This window comes from Nyctereutes procyonoides, unplaced genomic scaffold (assembly GCF_905146905.1).
Source record: "Nyctereutes procyonoides isolate TBG_1078 unplaced genomic scaffold, NYPRO_anot_genome, whole genome shotgun sequence".
Lineage (NCBI taxonomy): Eukaryota > Metazoa > Chordata > Mammalia > Carnivora > Canidae > Nyctereutes > Nyctereutes procyonoides.
The window spans coordinates 10561066-10574372 of NW_026575132.1; the positions used below are offsets into that span (position 1 = coordinate 10561066).

The window sequence follows — 13307 nt, forward strand, 5'->3', positions numbered from 1 at the left end:
AGCCAGCTACTTCTCCTGCTCTTGCAAGTAATGACCTTCTAAAAAAGAGATTCTGTAGTACCCTCCAGTGCATTGGAACCAAGTGCTTCAAGGGTGTCTCCTGTGTGTGTTGTATGTGCCCTGTTGTTGCTGAGCAATATTTGCCCTCAGTCCAGTGATCTGCAGTAGTTCTTTTTGCCAGTTGTTGGCAGATTTTGGTCCCTGGCCAGTTTGCAGCTGCCTTGGGCTTAAGGTGGGTCAGGCTAGGTGTTTGCAAAAGCTACAGTCTCACCCAACTGTAGGGTGCTTGCTCTCCCTGTGTTGTCCCCTGAGAATCTTTTGGTGGAACAGCCTGTAGCCAGATCAGATGTTTACCCCCAGCATACTGCTGGAGTCAGAGTCAGACTGGTATGTATGGTTATCTTCCCCTCTCTCTATAGCAAGAGTCACTTTGGAGTGGTACTGGTTACGGTCTGGATTGCTTGCACAACGCCATGCTGTGACTCTGCTTTGGATGGACTACTGCTCAGGGCAGGTCTTCAGGAGAACATGAAGGCCAAGCATGCTGCTAGTGAGCTAGGTGGAGTGTTCCTGCAGGTGTCCATCTCTCTAGGTTGGGGGTTAGGGAGAGAAATAGCTTCCCTCCAGCTCTTTCATCCTTGGAGAAGTTCCGTAAAGATTCCTGCCCCTCTAGCACGCGTTCTGAGATTAAAAAATAAGTCTCCTTCGTGTATACTCCAGGTGTTTCATTCTGGTTTATATTCTCAGTTCTACTACATCTGCACACTTAATATCCTAGATATAATTGTGTTTGGCCTGTAACTTTGAACCCATCTAAAAACACTTTGATTGGACTTTAGCCACTTATCTACAACATATATGCGTCCTTTATTTTGTTTTTATTTTTAAAGATTTTATTTCTTTGAGAGAATGCACACAAGCGGGGGAAGGGGCAAAGGGGAAGGAAGAGGAAGAGGGAAAGAATCCCAAGCAGACTCTGTGCTGAGCACAGAACCCAACATGGGGCTTGATCCCATGACCGTAAGATCATGACCTGAGCCAAAAGCAAGAGTTTAGGTGCCCGGTGGACTGAGCCACCCAGGCTTCCTGCCCCTCCTATATTAAAGAAAACTTTAGGGCAGCCCAGGTGGCTCAGCGGTTTAGCATCGCCTTCAGCCCAGGGCCTGATCCTGGAGACCCGGGATCGAGTCCCACATCAGGCTCCCTGCGTGGAGCCTGCTTCTCTCTCTGCCTGTCTTTCTCTCTGTGTCTCTCGTGAATATTTGACTCTTAATCTCAGGGTTGTGAGTTTAAGCCCCACAGTGGGGCTATTTAAAAAAAAAAAAAATTTTCCCTAATGGAGTAGACAAAAGCAAAATAGAAGTTGATTAGCCTGCTTTCAGTCTGTCATCTGATAAGGTATTCCATTTTTCTCAAGCAGTAAACTGTAAGCCTCAGTTCCTTTGGTGCTCTAGCCTTCCTTACAGGCTTAAGGTTGCCACTTTAAAAATTTTTTAAAATTGTTTTATGTTCTTCTCTTATTTGTATTCTTTAAATCTGAATTTATTTGAAGATTATCTGTTCTGAAGAAATGAATTATTTAGATCTCTTTTCTTCATTGGGATTATTTCCAATTTAATAGTGGGATTTCATTTTACAATCTTTAATCCTTTTGAACAATAGTTACCTTTATTCATCTTTAACTGTGAGCTTATATTTTTCCTGTTCTTTTAAAAGTTTAGGGAACATACGGAATCAAGGATGTAAGAAGTGGCACAGCTCCTACTACACAGTAATGTAATTTCTAATCCCTTTCTTCCTTTTCTCTACCTTTGAAGTAGTAACAAGATTCTTGCCATCTGCTGGTGCCTGTAAAATGTCCTGAGTGTCTTTTGGAGTATGAGTGTCTTTTGGGAGGTTATCCTATCATATGACACTACTGGTGTTGGCCTCTTCTTTCTTCTGTGTGCATTTTATTTCACTGATACTGGGATCTGCTACAGAGCTAAGATTTTGACCCTAAAGGATCACCCTGAGACCTCATATTGGTACATGGTCATTAACTCAGGAGGTCTGTGCCCTATTCTCCCATCTCTTGAGGTTTTTCTTTGTGATCTCCCTTCTGATCATTTCATCTTGTAAAGAACTTCGGCAATTTTAATAGGCTGCAATGTGGACATTTTTCCTTGATATGTTAACACTTTCACTAGCTGAGCAGGTGCCTATATGTGTAATAGGTATAACTTGCAACCACTTGAAGCAAGAACCAAAGTATAGAATATTCCTTACAGGTCCCTGCATTTCTTCCCTTCATGTTTTTATCAGATACCCTGGAGAATTAATAGCTATTTCTAGCAACTTCTAAAAATATTTGTTGGAAATTATGCAGGAAAGTATTTTTGGCTACCTATAAATCTGGTTTTCCTGCCTTCTCCTCCTTTACATGCTGATAGCTTTTTAACCATTTATTAGCAACTGTAAACTCTTTTTAAATTTTGAAACAGTGTCTTAAGTCACCTTCCAGTGCCTTCCTAATGAGCACTGGTGGATTTGAAAATAAAATATCAATATTTTAATATTAGGGTAGTGGACTAAAATGGGGGGCCTAAAACTTTTATGTATTTTGTTTTCATCTTTTTAAAATAACACAGGTTGATGAGCCAGCCTTTTCCCGATTGCCTCCAACCACTAGAGCCAAGGATGTGATCTGTTCCACCAATGTTTCTCACTATGAACTCCAAGTGGAAATAGGTAATTATCCTGGATTGACCCTTCACTATTAGAAATGAAATTGCCAAAAAGATTATTTTGTAGGCAGGTCTTTTTTTGTTGTCACATATAGCATAAAACTAGATGCTAATTGTGTCAGACAGATCTATTAATTTTATGTCCTAAATAGTGGCCCAAATTTTTTTCACGATTATTCTCTAGAATTTTTACCTTTTTAAGGAAGTAGTTTTAGAAGAGTAAGACCCTAAGCAATATAGATATTTATTTATCTTTATCGTGGCAGTTTTCCAATTTTATGTCTGTAATTTACACTAGGTATGAAAATCAAATCATGTAACTCAGTCTTTTAACCAGCTTACTTTCTTTTAACTTAAAAACTTACCTAAAATCCCATATGTAATAGAAACCTTTCTCAGTTAAGTTTGGGACAGGATGAATAATTGTTTTTAGTCACATACATGTGAAACATTTGTTCTGAATATTCAGAAATATCTATGAAACATTGCAAACAGATACTGTGTTAGATGCTAGGGATACAAAACTATGTAAAACACTTGAAGAATCCATACTCTCTCTGGGAAGATGAAAGGTAGTTTTATTTATGTACTATAGTAGAAGTGTGTTATTATGGAAAACAGAAGAGGTGGAACAGGGGCACCTGGGTGGCTCGTGGTTGAGCATCTGTCTTTGGCTCAGGTCATGATCCCGGTGGGGGGGGGGGTATTGAGTCCCACATCAGGCTCCCCACAGGGAGCCCACTTTTCCCTCTGCCTATGTCTTTGCCTCTGTGTGTCTCTCATGAATAAATAACATATTTAAAAAAAAAAGGATCGAACATCTAACCATCCATCTTGACTACTCTGAGATATCAAGAAAGATCACAAAAACAAGCAGGATCCTGAAGAATGAGGAAAAGTTTGCTAAATACTCTACTCAGGGTTTTTGTTAACAACAGAAAATAATCCTGACTAATTTAAGAGAAGAATTTTTTTTAATAGTATTGTTAACCTACAGAATTATTGGCTAGAGAGAAAGACTTGAAAGAAACTAAGAAAAGCTACATCCTAGAACCAGAGTCAGGGTCATGGCATAGGAATAGCCTAGTTTAGTGTACTACCTGTTAGAATACTTACATCCCAGATATTGGAACCCACTGCAGTGAGTTCTGACTGCTTCTGCTTCTCTTGTCACTAACTCTGTCCTTCATTTTGGCAAAGCGTAGGTCATTGGCCTTGCCATGCCAGTGTCAAGGAGGCCAAGAGAAAATAAGGATCTGACATTTTTAAATAGCACTGGAAAATGCCCATCTTAGAAAGGACGTTCAGATGGTGTCAATTTAAAAAGAGGTTAAGAAAAAAAAAATTACTTCAGTTAGATGACTGAGAAAAGATGGTTAGAGGGGAACTATCCATAGATGCTCTTTGCCTATAAGTGGGAACAGAGAGGGGTACGCAGTGGTAGAAGATAAATCTGGAAAGGGAGGTTTGGAACACATTGTGAAAGATTTCCTGTGGTGTTATATAGAAGTTCAGACACTGGCATCCCTCACAACTTACCCACTTCATTTCTCAAAGCATTTTTTTTTAAAGATTTTATTTATTTATTCATGAGGGACACAGAGACAGAGAGAGAGTCAGAGACACAGGCAGAGGGAGAAGCAGGCTCCATGCAGGGAGCCCAATGTGGGACTCGATCCCGGATCTCCAGGATCATGCCCTGGGCTGAAGGCGGCGCTAAACCGCTGAGCCACCGGGGCTGCCCTCTCAAAGCATTTAAAGCACAAGTTTGGAATTTATCCTCTAGGTGTTTGAGATACATTATGGAATGGTGATAACTGCAATAATACCATCTAACAGGCACTGTGCTGAACATTTCATATGTTCTTTTTCAGTGTTAGCTTTTTATCACTCTCATTTGTCTGATGAGGCTCTGAGAATTTAACAGTCTTACAGCTAGTGATTTGAAAGCAGACCTTTCAGACTGGACAGTCTAAGCTTTCAGGTGCTGGACTGAAATGTACTTTCTATTAAATGCTGAATTTAGGAGGAAAACTGACAGCAGTTCCAGGCAGCAGACTGGAAGATGTAGATCAGTGATTTACAACGAAGTATCATCCAATTTAAAACTTGCAGTGCCTGTATCCCATCACACACCTACTGAATCAAAATTTCTGGGGAATGGGACCTAGGTATAGGCGTTTGAAGTATTATTTCCCTAGTAATTTTGGAGCATGCCTTAGTTGAGGATACAGGGCATGATGAGGAAGTCACTGCATATGACCAGCAATGGGGGACAGGACTTGAACTGTTCAAGGCAGTCGTGCTGACACTGGAGTGGAAGGGATGAATTTTTGATTAACTTCATTTCAAAGATAAGTGGCACAATTTGGTGAATGTGGGGAGAGGGAGGGACTAACATTTATTAGGTGCCACTCTAGGTGTTTTAAATTTTAAAAACTGGGGACGCCTGGCATCTGCCTTTGGCTCAAGTCATGATCTCAGGGTCTTGGGATGGAGCTGAGCCCCATAGTGGGCTCCCTGCTCAGCAGGGAGTCTGCTTCCCTCCGTTTGCCCCCTCCTCTGCTCATACCTTCTCTGTCAAATAAAATCTAAAAAACAAACAATTAGTTCATTAATTTAAAAAACTGATGACACCAAATGCTGGTGAGTATGTTGTAGCTCTTACACATTGCATGTGGGAATAAAAATGGTTCAGCCACTTTCAAAACCAGTTTGGCAATTTCTTAGAAAGTTAAATATACATGACCTAGCCCTCTCACTTGTAAGTATTTGCCAAAGAGGAATGAAAACATATGTCTACTTAAAGAATGTTTTGGCAGTTTTATTTATACTCACCAAAAATTGAAAACAATCGATATATCTATCAACTTGCAAATGGATAAACTGTGGTATATTCATACAATGGATTGTTACTCAGCAATAAAAAGAAACTACTGAAACACAACAACCATGGAACAGTCTTAAAAGCACTATGCTAAGTGAAAGAAGCCAAACACAAAAGACTACATTCTTTATGATGCCAAACAGAAATCACATCAGTGGTTTAGGGATTGCTGAATAGTATTCCATTGTATGAATTTCATAATTTATTCAGGTCACAATTTGAGCCATTATAATAGATACATAATGATATATCAATGTGGTTTTAATTTGCATTTCATTAACTTGAGGATTTTTTCATGTGCTTATTGGATATTCCTGTATCTTTTGTGGATTGTCTTGCGTAGTTTTAGATTTAGTATAGGGTTGGATAGAATTGTAAGAATTCTATAGAGTTGTAAGAATTTTTTTACATATGCTGGATGTAAATGACAAGATATAAGTATCATTAATGCTTTCAGTGGTTGATCTTTTCATTTTCTTAACAATGTTTTCTTAAAGAGCAGAAGGTTTAAATTTGATGATATCCAAATTATCAGTTTTCTTCTTCTTTGGTTGCTAACGTGAGTTTTACATCTCATTATAGGAAGAGGATTTGACAACTTGACAACTGTCCATCTTGCCCGTCATACTCCCACAGGAACACTGGTGACTATAAAAATTACAAATCTAGAAAACTGCACTGATGAACGCCTGAAAGCTTTACAGGTAGCAATATGAAAAAAAAGTAAGGTATTTAATGTCTATTTGACAAGATTACGTTTCTAAGAATTTTTTTCCCAGATTACAGTTCTTTCTATTGGAGAAAATTAGATTTCTTTCTTCTAATAATACTTGGAAGCCAGATCCATGAAAAAACAAATATATTCAAACTTCGGGATACTATTAATTCCCTCAAATGAATATCGTATTCAAAATGCTGGCCTGGAGATTTACAATACTCCTAGTCCAATCACAAATAGTCATATAGGGAAATCGAAAAAACAAAAGTCAACAGTTCCTTTCTATCCAACTAAGTAAAGTCAACTTCTAAATTGATACATTTTGATAGAATTGCATTTCAGGAATATTATAATATCATTTTCATTGTCACTAATCATTTTTGATATAAAGAAAACATTTTGTTTTGATGTCCCAATTTTTGAAGTATTTACGCGTACACGTATATTACACAGAAAAAAAGATTGAAAGAAATTATAGTGAAATGTTAACAGTGGTTGTCTCTGATATAGTGTTAGAAGTGATTATCTTCATATTTTTATGTATTTTTAAATGTTTCTGTATTAAGAACATAGTATAGTTATCAGAGTATGACCTCAGGAGTCAGACTAAGTTCACATCTCACTTCCACTCCTTGTATTGATTATGTGCTTTCAACCAAGCTTTCTGACTTAAGTTTCTTATTTTCTGTTTCTCTCCTGTAAAATAGGGATGACCATATGACATACTTCATGTCATGGTAGTGACATTTAAAGAGATGGCAGCACCAGTAACTTAGTACTAATAAGCTCTGCTGAGTGTTAGCTGCCACCTCTGTTGTGATTTTCATCATAAGGGGGGAAAAAGTTGTTTTTAAATGTCTTGTCTCTTGTGTGTGTATTCTAGAAAGCAGTGATTCTATCTCACTTTTTCCGGCATCCCAATATTACAACTTACTGGACTGTTTTTACTGTTGGCAGCTGGCTTTGGGTTATTTCTCCATTTATGGCTTATGGTAAGAAAACTCATCTTAGATAAAGTAACTTGTAGTTTAGCCTGGAAGTTATAAGGATCTTAGAAATATGATTCTCTACTTTTAATTTATAAATCTGGTGGCCAAGTCTAGATTTCATGATAAATTTATGTATCTGGTTCATGTTGACTTTTAGCCTTTGGAAAGAATGGGTGTGATCAATAATAGTGAAACCACTATTGCCTCCCTAAGAAGTCCATGCCTTTGAACAAACGGTCTCTTTCCTTCAGTTTCCTGCCTATCATTGCAGAACCAGTATAAGTCTTCAAGCAGTATGTTTTCTCACCTAATCATATCATCTCTGTCCTGATTTTTCTCATTGTAAACTTATTTTACTGTATTGTAATATCTGTATGTGTACCTGTCTCATTTCACCGGACTTGAGCTTCTTGAAGCCAGGATCTTCTATTTTTCATTTTGGTGCTCATATTGTATTGAGTAAATAAATGAATTCTATAGCTTTGATTTTTAGGACTTTTGAGAATTGCCTCTGGATCGAAAAATAAATATATCCATACAGTATTTTCTCAGTAATACTGAAAATTGTTTATTTTCCTTTCTAATCTCTAGAGTATCATTAGAAAGGTCTTTTTGGAGATTCTTGAAGGAAAATCACCTTTGCATAGGAAAGTGGTTAAGACTCTAAAATGTAACAGAGGTGTGTGTATGTGTGAATTTATGGTTGAACGAACATGAACGGACATTTAAAACATAAGCTAGAAGCAAAATCACTTTCAGTGTTCAATGAAAGATTTCAGGTGTTTCTTTCAGGTTCGGCAAGTCAACTTTTGAAGACTTACTTTCCTGAAGGGATGAGTGAAACTTTAATAAGAAACATTCTCTTTGGAGCAGTGAGAGGGTTGAGCTATCTGCATCAAAATGGCTGTATTCACAGGTATTTATTTATTTGTATTTTATGGAATGAGAGGATTTTAGTGGAAGAAACCATTTAAGGAGCTGTTAGGAAAGAATGGTTGAGTGTGAGTGTTAGGAAGTTTGTAAATGAAAATTGAAGGAGAAATGGGCCAGTAGGTACAGTAATTGCTTACAATTTTATGTTCATTCACCAAAAATGTTCAGACCACATACTCTTTGCCAAATGCTGTGCCTGATGTTGTGGTGGAGCACCTGCCCTCAGGAAATCTGGGGTATAAGCTATAGATAGTGATCATGGTTGTTTGTCTCTTTTGTTTTTCTTAAGCAAATAAAGAGCTTCTGCTTTTCAGCTCTATGTCATATTTACATCATATACCAATTGGAACTAAACCTTTCTTTGATTTCTAAATATTTTGTAGCACCTTGAGACTTTCATATTAAATATCAGTTCTCTTATTTTTAAACTGTAGATGCAGAAATAATTGGTGGAATGTTAAAAACAATGTTCTGTGATACACTGGGACTTTTTCTCTTTTAATTATTTTTAAATAAACTTATTTCTTTTACTGTTTATTTCAATATTTTTACATCTTTTTTTCTCACTGTACATTTTTAGAAACATTCTGGTTAACTGAGGAGTTCTAGCAGACTGTATTCTAATTAATCAAAGCTTATACAGAGAGAGTTAATCAGATTGTTGGCCATCCTACTCTATTAGTTTCTAAATTCAGTATTTTGGATGAAGAACAAGGCTCTTCTATAATTTATCTAACAAAGGAAATATTTATATGACATCTCTTTAAATGATGTTAATACCATGAGAGGCTGCCTATTGGATAATACTGCATTTAACTTTAAATTCCAACTTTATGTTTCAAATATTTTTTTTAGACTTTTCTTTGGGTATTTTGCAACAGTATCCTAAAACAGTGAAATTAATTTGATTCCATACCTAGTGTGAAAAAAAATATCCCTTCCAAATATGTAGCTGTTTCCCTTGTTCTGATGCTATGCTAAATAGTTGAAGGATTCCCTAATTCCCTGAACATTTCATATGTGTATGTATACATATATATGTATATGTGTTTGTATAAGCATACTTACATATAAGTATGCTATTTTATAGATTATTTGATTTCCAAGAGAATACATGGATTTGTTCTGACCAGATTTTTATCTTCATTGGCCAATTTCCTAGTATTTAGCATTGTTTCTTTTTGTTCTAGGAGTATTAAAGCCAGCCATATCCTCATTTCTGGTGATGGCCTAGTGACCCTCTCTGGCCTGTCCCACCTGCATAGTTTGGTTAAGCACGGACAGAGACATAGGGCTGTGTATGATTTCCCACAGTTCAGCACATCAGTGCAGCCGTGGCTGAGCCCAGAACTACTGAGACAGGTCAGGTGTGGCCTTCGTATTGGGTTGTCTGTGCATCTTGAGTGTCTTCTGAGCTTCACTAAAGCACAATTGCACCCTTAGATTTGGATTGGTGAATGGCCTACTACAAGACTTTTTTTCTCTTTCTTGTAAAAATTATTAGGTATATCTTGATTTCTCACTTACGAGTTTTTTCCACTGTTCAACATCCTTTCTCGAAAAAGCACATGTATATAACTTTTTATTGTTATTTTCACTAAAGAAATTCAAATGAATTGTTCTACAGGATTTACATGGATATAATGTAAAGTCAGATATTTACAGTGTTGGGATTACAGCGTGTGAATTGGCCAGTGGGCAGGTACCTTTCCAGGACATGCACAGGACTCAGGTAAATCCTAGTAAAATCCCCAAACTACTTTTCTTTCATAAGATCCCTTATATTCTAGATAATTTCCTTTAGACATCTTTGTTCTTAGAATCTTTGTTTTTAATGCTTTCTGTGAAATGGGTTGAAGGAAATTTTTCTTTCTTTTAGATGTTGTTGCAGAAACTGAAAGGTCCTCCTTATAGCCCATTGGATATTAGTATCTTCCCTCAGTCAGAATCCAGAATGAAGAATTCCCGATCAGGTGTAGACTCTGGGATTGGAGAAAGTGTACTTGTCTCCAGTGGAACTCGCACAGGAAATAGTGACAGGTTGCAAACTCCGTCCTCAAAAACTTTCTCTCCTGCCTTCTTTAGCTTGGTACAGCTCTGTTTGCAACAAGATCCTGAGAAAAGGTAATATTGGCCACTTGTAAATAGCATCAAACTTAAGTGTTTTATATCTTGTAGAAGCTTTGTAATACACCTTTCCCACCAAATTCAAGTCTCTTTTATCAGTCTTTTGATGAAAAAATTATAATTAATCCAGAAAATATCAATGCTAAGAACAAGGAGAGGCAATGAGCGAATGGGAAGAAATGGATCCAAAGTCAGAAGACTTGGTCTCCAGTCTCAGCTATATCATTTCCCAAGCAAGTCATCTTGTAAAAATCACTTCATTTTTCTGAACATTAATTACTGCATTTATATTTATACATTCAGAAACTTTCAAGCAGTACAAAAAATGTTAGTTGCTGCTATAATAATATAAATTCCCATAACTACATATTAGTGTTAGTGTTTCAGAAATAAGGTGTGTCTTCCCTTTTCTTTAGCCTCTTAATGCCTAGGATACTTTCTTATAATTAGTAAGTGCCCAATAAATGTTATTTTTCAAATTAATTCTTCCCATTAGTCAGGGTTGTAGGTAAGAATTTGGCTTCATGACATTTCTTTTTCCTTTTAATTTTTTAGTATTGAGTTTTATAACTTTAAAGCTAATTTCTAATATATTTTTACACATAAAAATACACATTCTAATACAAAGTTCTATTTTTTTTATAACTTCTTAAAAAATTTAGACCATCTGCCAGCAGTTTATTGTCCCATGTTTTCTTCAAACAGGTAAGGTGATCTACCTTGTGTTGTCTAGATGTTTTTAAATACCATTAAAAATTCATTTCTTTTTGTTGGCTTAATGAGACAGTTTGGTAACCAAAATTCTTAATAATGACTTCCTTATAAAGTAAAGTTAGAAAGTCTATAATTTAACTACAAAAAAAAAATTTTGTTTTTAAAATATTTCCATTCTGCAAAACAAGATGAATATCATTAAATGTTACTGTACCTTTAATTTATATTTTGATTAGAGACATTTTAGTTTACTGGCTAGAGAAGATCAAGGGGCAAAATAATTCTGATAAAACTTCTATTTGCTTATTTTTTCTTCCTGTTTTCAGATGATCAAAGGCATTTTTAGTGAAAATACCAAAAAACAATCTTAAACGCTTTTAACATTTAAAAAAGTCATTTATACATAGCTAATGTATTATGTACCAACAGCCTTACTTTGAGTTTCTTTAACAGATGAAAGAAGAAAGCCAGGATTCAATACTTTCACTGTTGCCTCCTAAGCCATCAATAGCACTGTCTCCAGTGTCACCTTGGACTGAGCCGGAATGTGATTTTCCTGATGAAAAAGACTCAAACTGGGAATTCTAGGGCTGTCAAATCCTTTATGTCCTAGATACTTGACACTTTCTCCCTGCTGCTTTTCTTCTATGTTGCTAGGTACAAATACTAGAATTATACTTGAAAAACAGTTGGTGCACTGGAGATTCTATTGTTTAAAATCACTCTGTTCAAAGGAGCATGAATTTATAGCCTATTTTGTTAACTCAGAGTTCTAGTATCACTCCAGGAAACTTTAGAATTATGAATCTAGCTCTATTTAGTGTCACCTGTTCTCATTTTTTTCCCCAAGCTGTGACTAACTCCTCTTCTTGATCTTTCAATATAATTTTTGAGCCAGTTAATTTTTTCAGCATTTTGTTACCCTCGGGGGAATAAGCCCTCAGAGGATAGTGCTTCCAAGGACTTTTTTTTTACTTCCAGATTCTCTAGCCTTTTTGATCAGCTGTTGTTAGACCAACAGGCTAGTTTATCCTGGCATCAAAACTCTTTTCTGTTAGAAGGGAAAATGTTTATACTTTCCCATTTTATTCTGTTAATACTTCTGGTAGTATGAAACTGAGCCTCACATTAAATGATTCACTTGAAATATAGTTATAATTTGCTTTTTTTTTTCAAGAGGCTAAACTGACATTTTTCTACTAAAAATTATAGATCCTAAATTCATGCATCCTATGGGAGCTCAATAAAGATTTATTGAATTGAGTTTATGCTTTTATTTTTCTTTGTGATGATTCTAATTTCTTTTGCCAAGGAAAGCCCCTTCTCAGATTTATTTACAAGGGACACCCTGGTATTTGTTCAATGAGGCAGAAGAGGTTCTAAATGACATAGAGATCTTAACGATTTTACCTATTAGCAAAAAAGAGATATAACTCAAAGGATATATAAACTAGTAAATTGGGGCATATCTCAGTTAATAGATTGTCTAGATGATTATCTTAAGAGTAAAGAATTAAAACTAATAAGACAAATAATGTCAAAATGAATAGATCATTTGAAACACAAACCTTTTCATATTTATTGGTGAGTTCCCCTCAAGAATGTTTAGGTTACTCCATCAAGCCATGAAGACCTGCAAAGGTGGAGGAGGAAGAAGAGATGAATACCAGTTGAGGCCCTGAGATCATCTGTACTGGTGGGGGCTGTCATTCATTCCACGGACTTCCTCCTAGTTTCTCTAGGTAACAGAGGTACACAGAAACCATAGAGTAGGCTCTATGGTTGGGAGGTATGGGTAGGGAGTTGATGTTACTGCAAAAGGAGGACTCTGGAAGCCATGAAAGAGTGCCCCTCAGATTTTCTGTATTAGAGTTCTCTATAGAAACAAAACCAATAGGATATTTATTATAAGGAATAAATTTGGCCATAAATGTGGCTCATACTATTATGGAGGCTAACAAGTCCCAAGATCTGCAAGGTGAGTGTGGAACCTGGAGACCTAGGTTGTCTCTTGATATGTTACAATATTGCCATTAGAAGTTTAGTGAGGTAAAGGGATTTCAGTTTTCATTTAGTAAGTATTTTCTCTACTACAAGCTTTCCTAAGTATTATTGGTCAATTGCCTGTTAGTCCTCAAATCTATTTATTCAGTCTTCCCCTGCTCTGCTTCATTGGGAACTACATTTCCCTTGCACCCTCACTCTGGTTTCCA

At 36.4% G+C, this 13307-nt stretch overlaps 1 protein-coding gene across 4 annotated transcripts in view; it reads left to right on the top strand.

The window, feature by feature from the left end:
• The window catches only part of STRADB (STE20 related adaptor beta), a 35752-nt gene extending 23395 nt beyond the window's left edge, over window positions 1-12357 (top strand). For all 4 annotated transcript variants that reach the window (XM_055345605.1, XM_055345607.1, XM_055345606.1 and 1 more), the window contains exons 4-12: window positions 2631-2730; window positions 6196-6317; window positions 7215-7323; window positions 8113-8236; window positions 9444-9615; window positions 9881-9985; window positions 10133-10377; window positions 11043-11085; window positions 11548-12357. In XM_055345605.1, coding sequence (XP_055201580.1) covers window positions 2631-2730; window positions 6196-6317; window positions 7215-7323; window positions 8113-8236; window positions 9444-9615; window positions 9881-9985; window positions 10133-10377; window positions 11043-11085; window positions 11548-11682 — 1155 coding nt within the window. In that variant the 3' untranslated portion in view covers window positions 11683-12357. The remainder of the gene's footprint in view (window positions 1-2630; window positions 2731-6195; window positions 6318-7214; window positions 7324-8112; window positions 8237-9443; window positions 9616-9880; window positions 9986-10132; window positions 10378-11042; window positions 11086-11547) is intronic.
• Window positions 12358-13307: the final 950 nt, after the last annotated feature.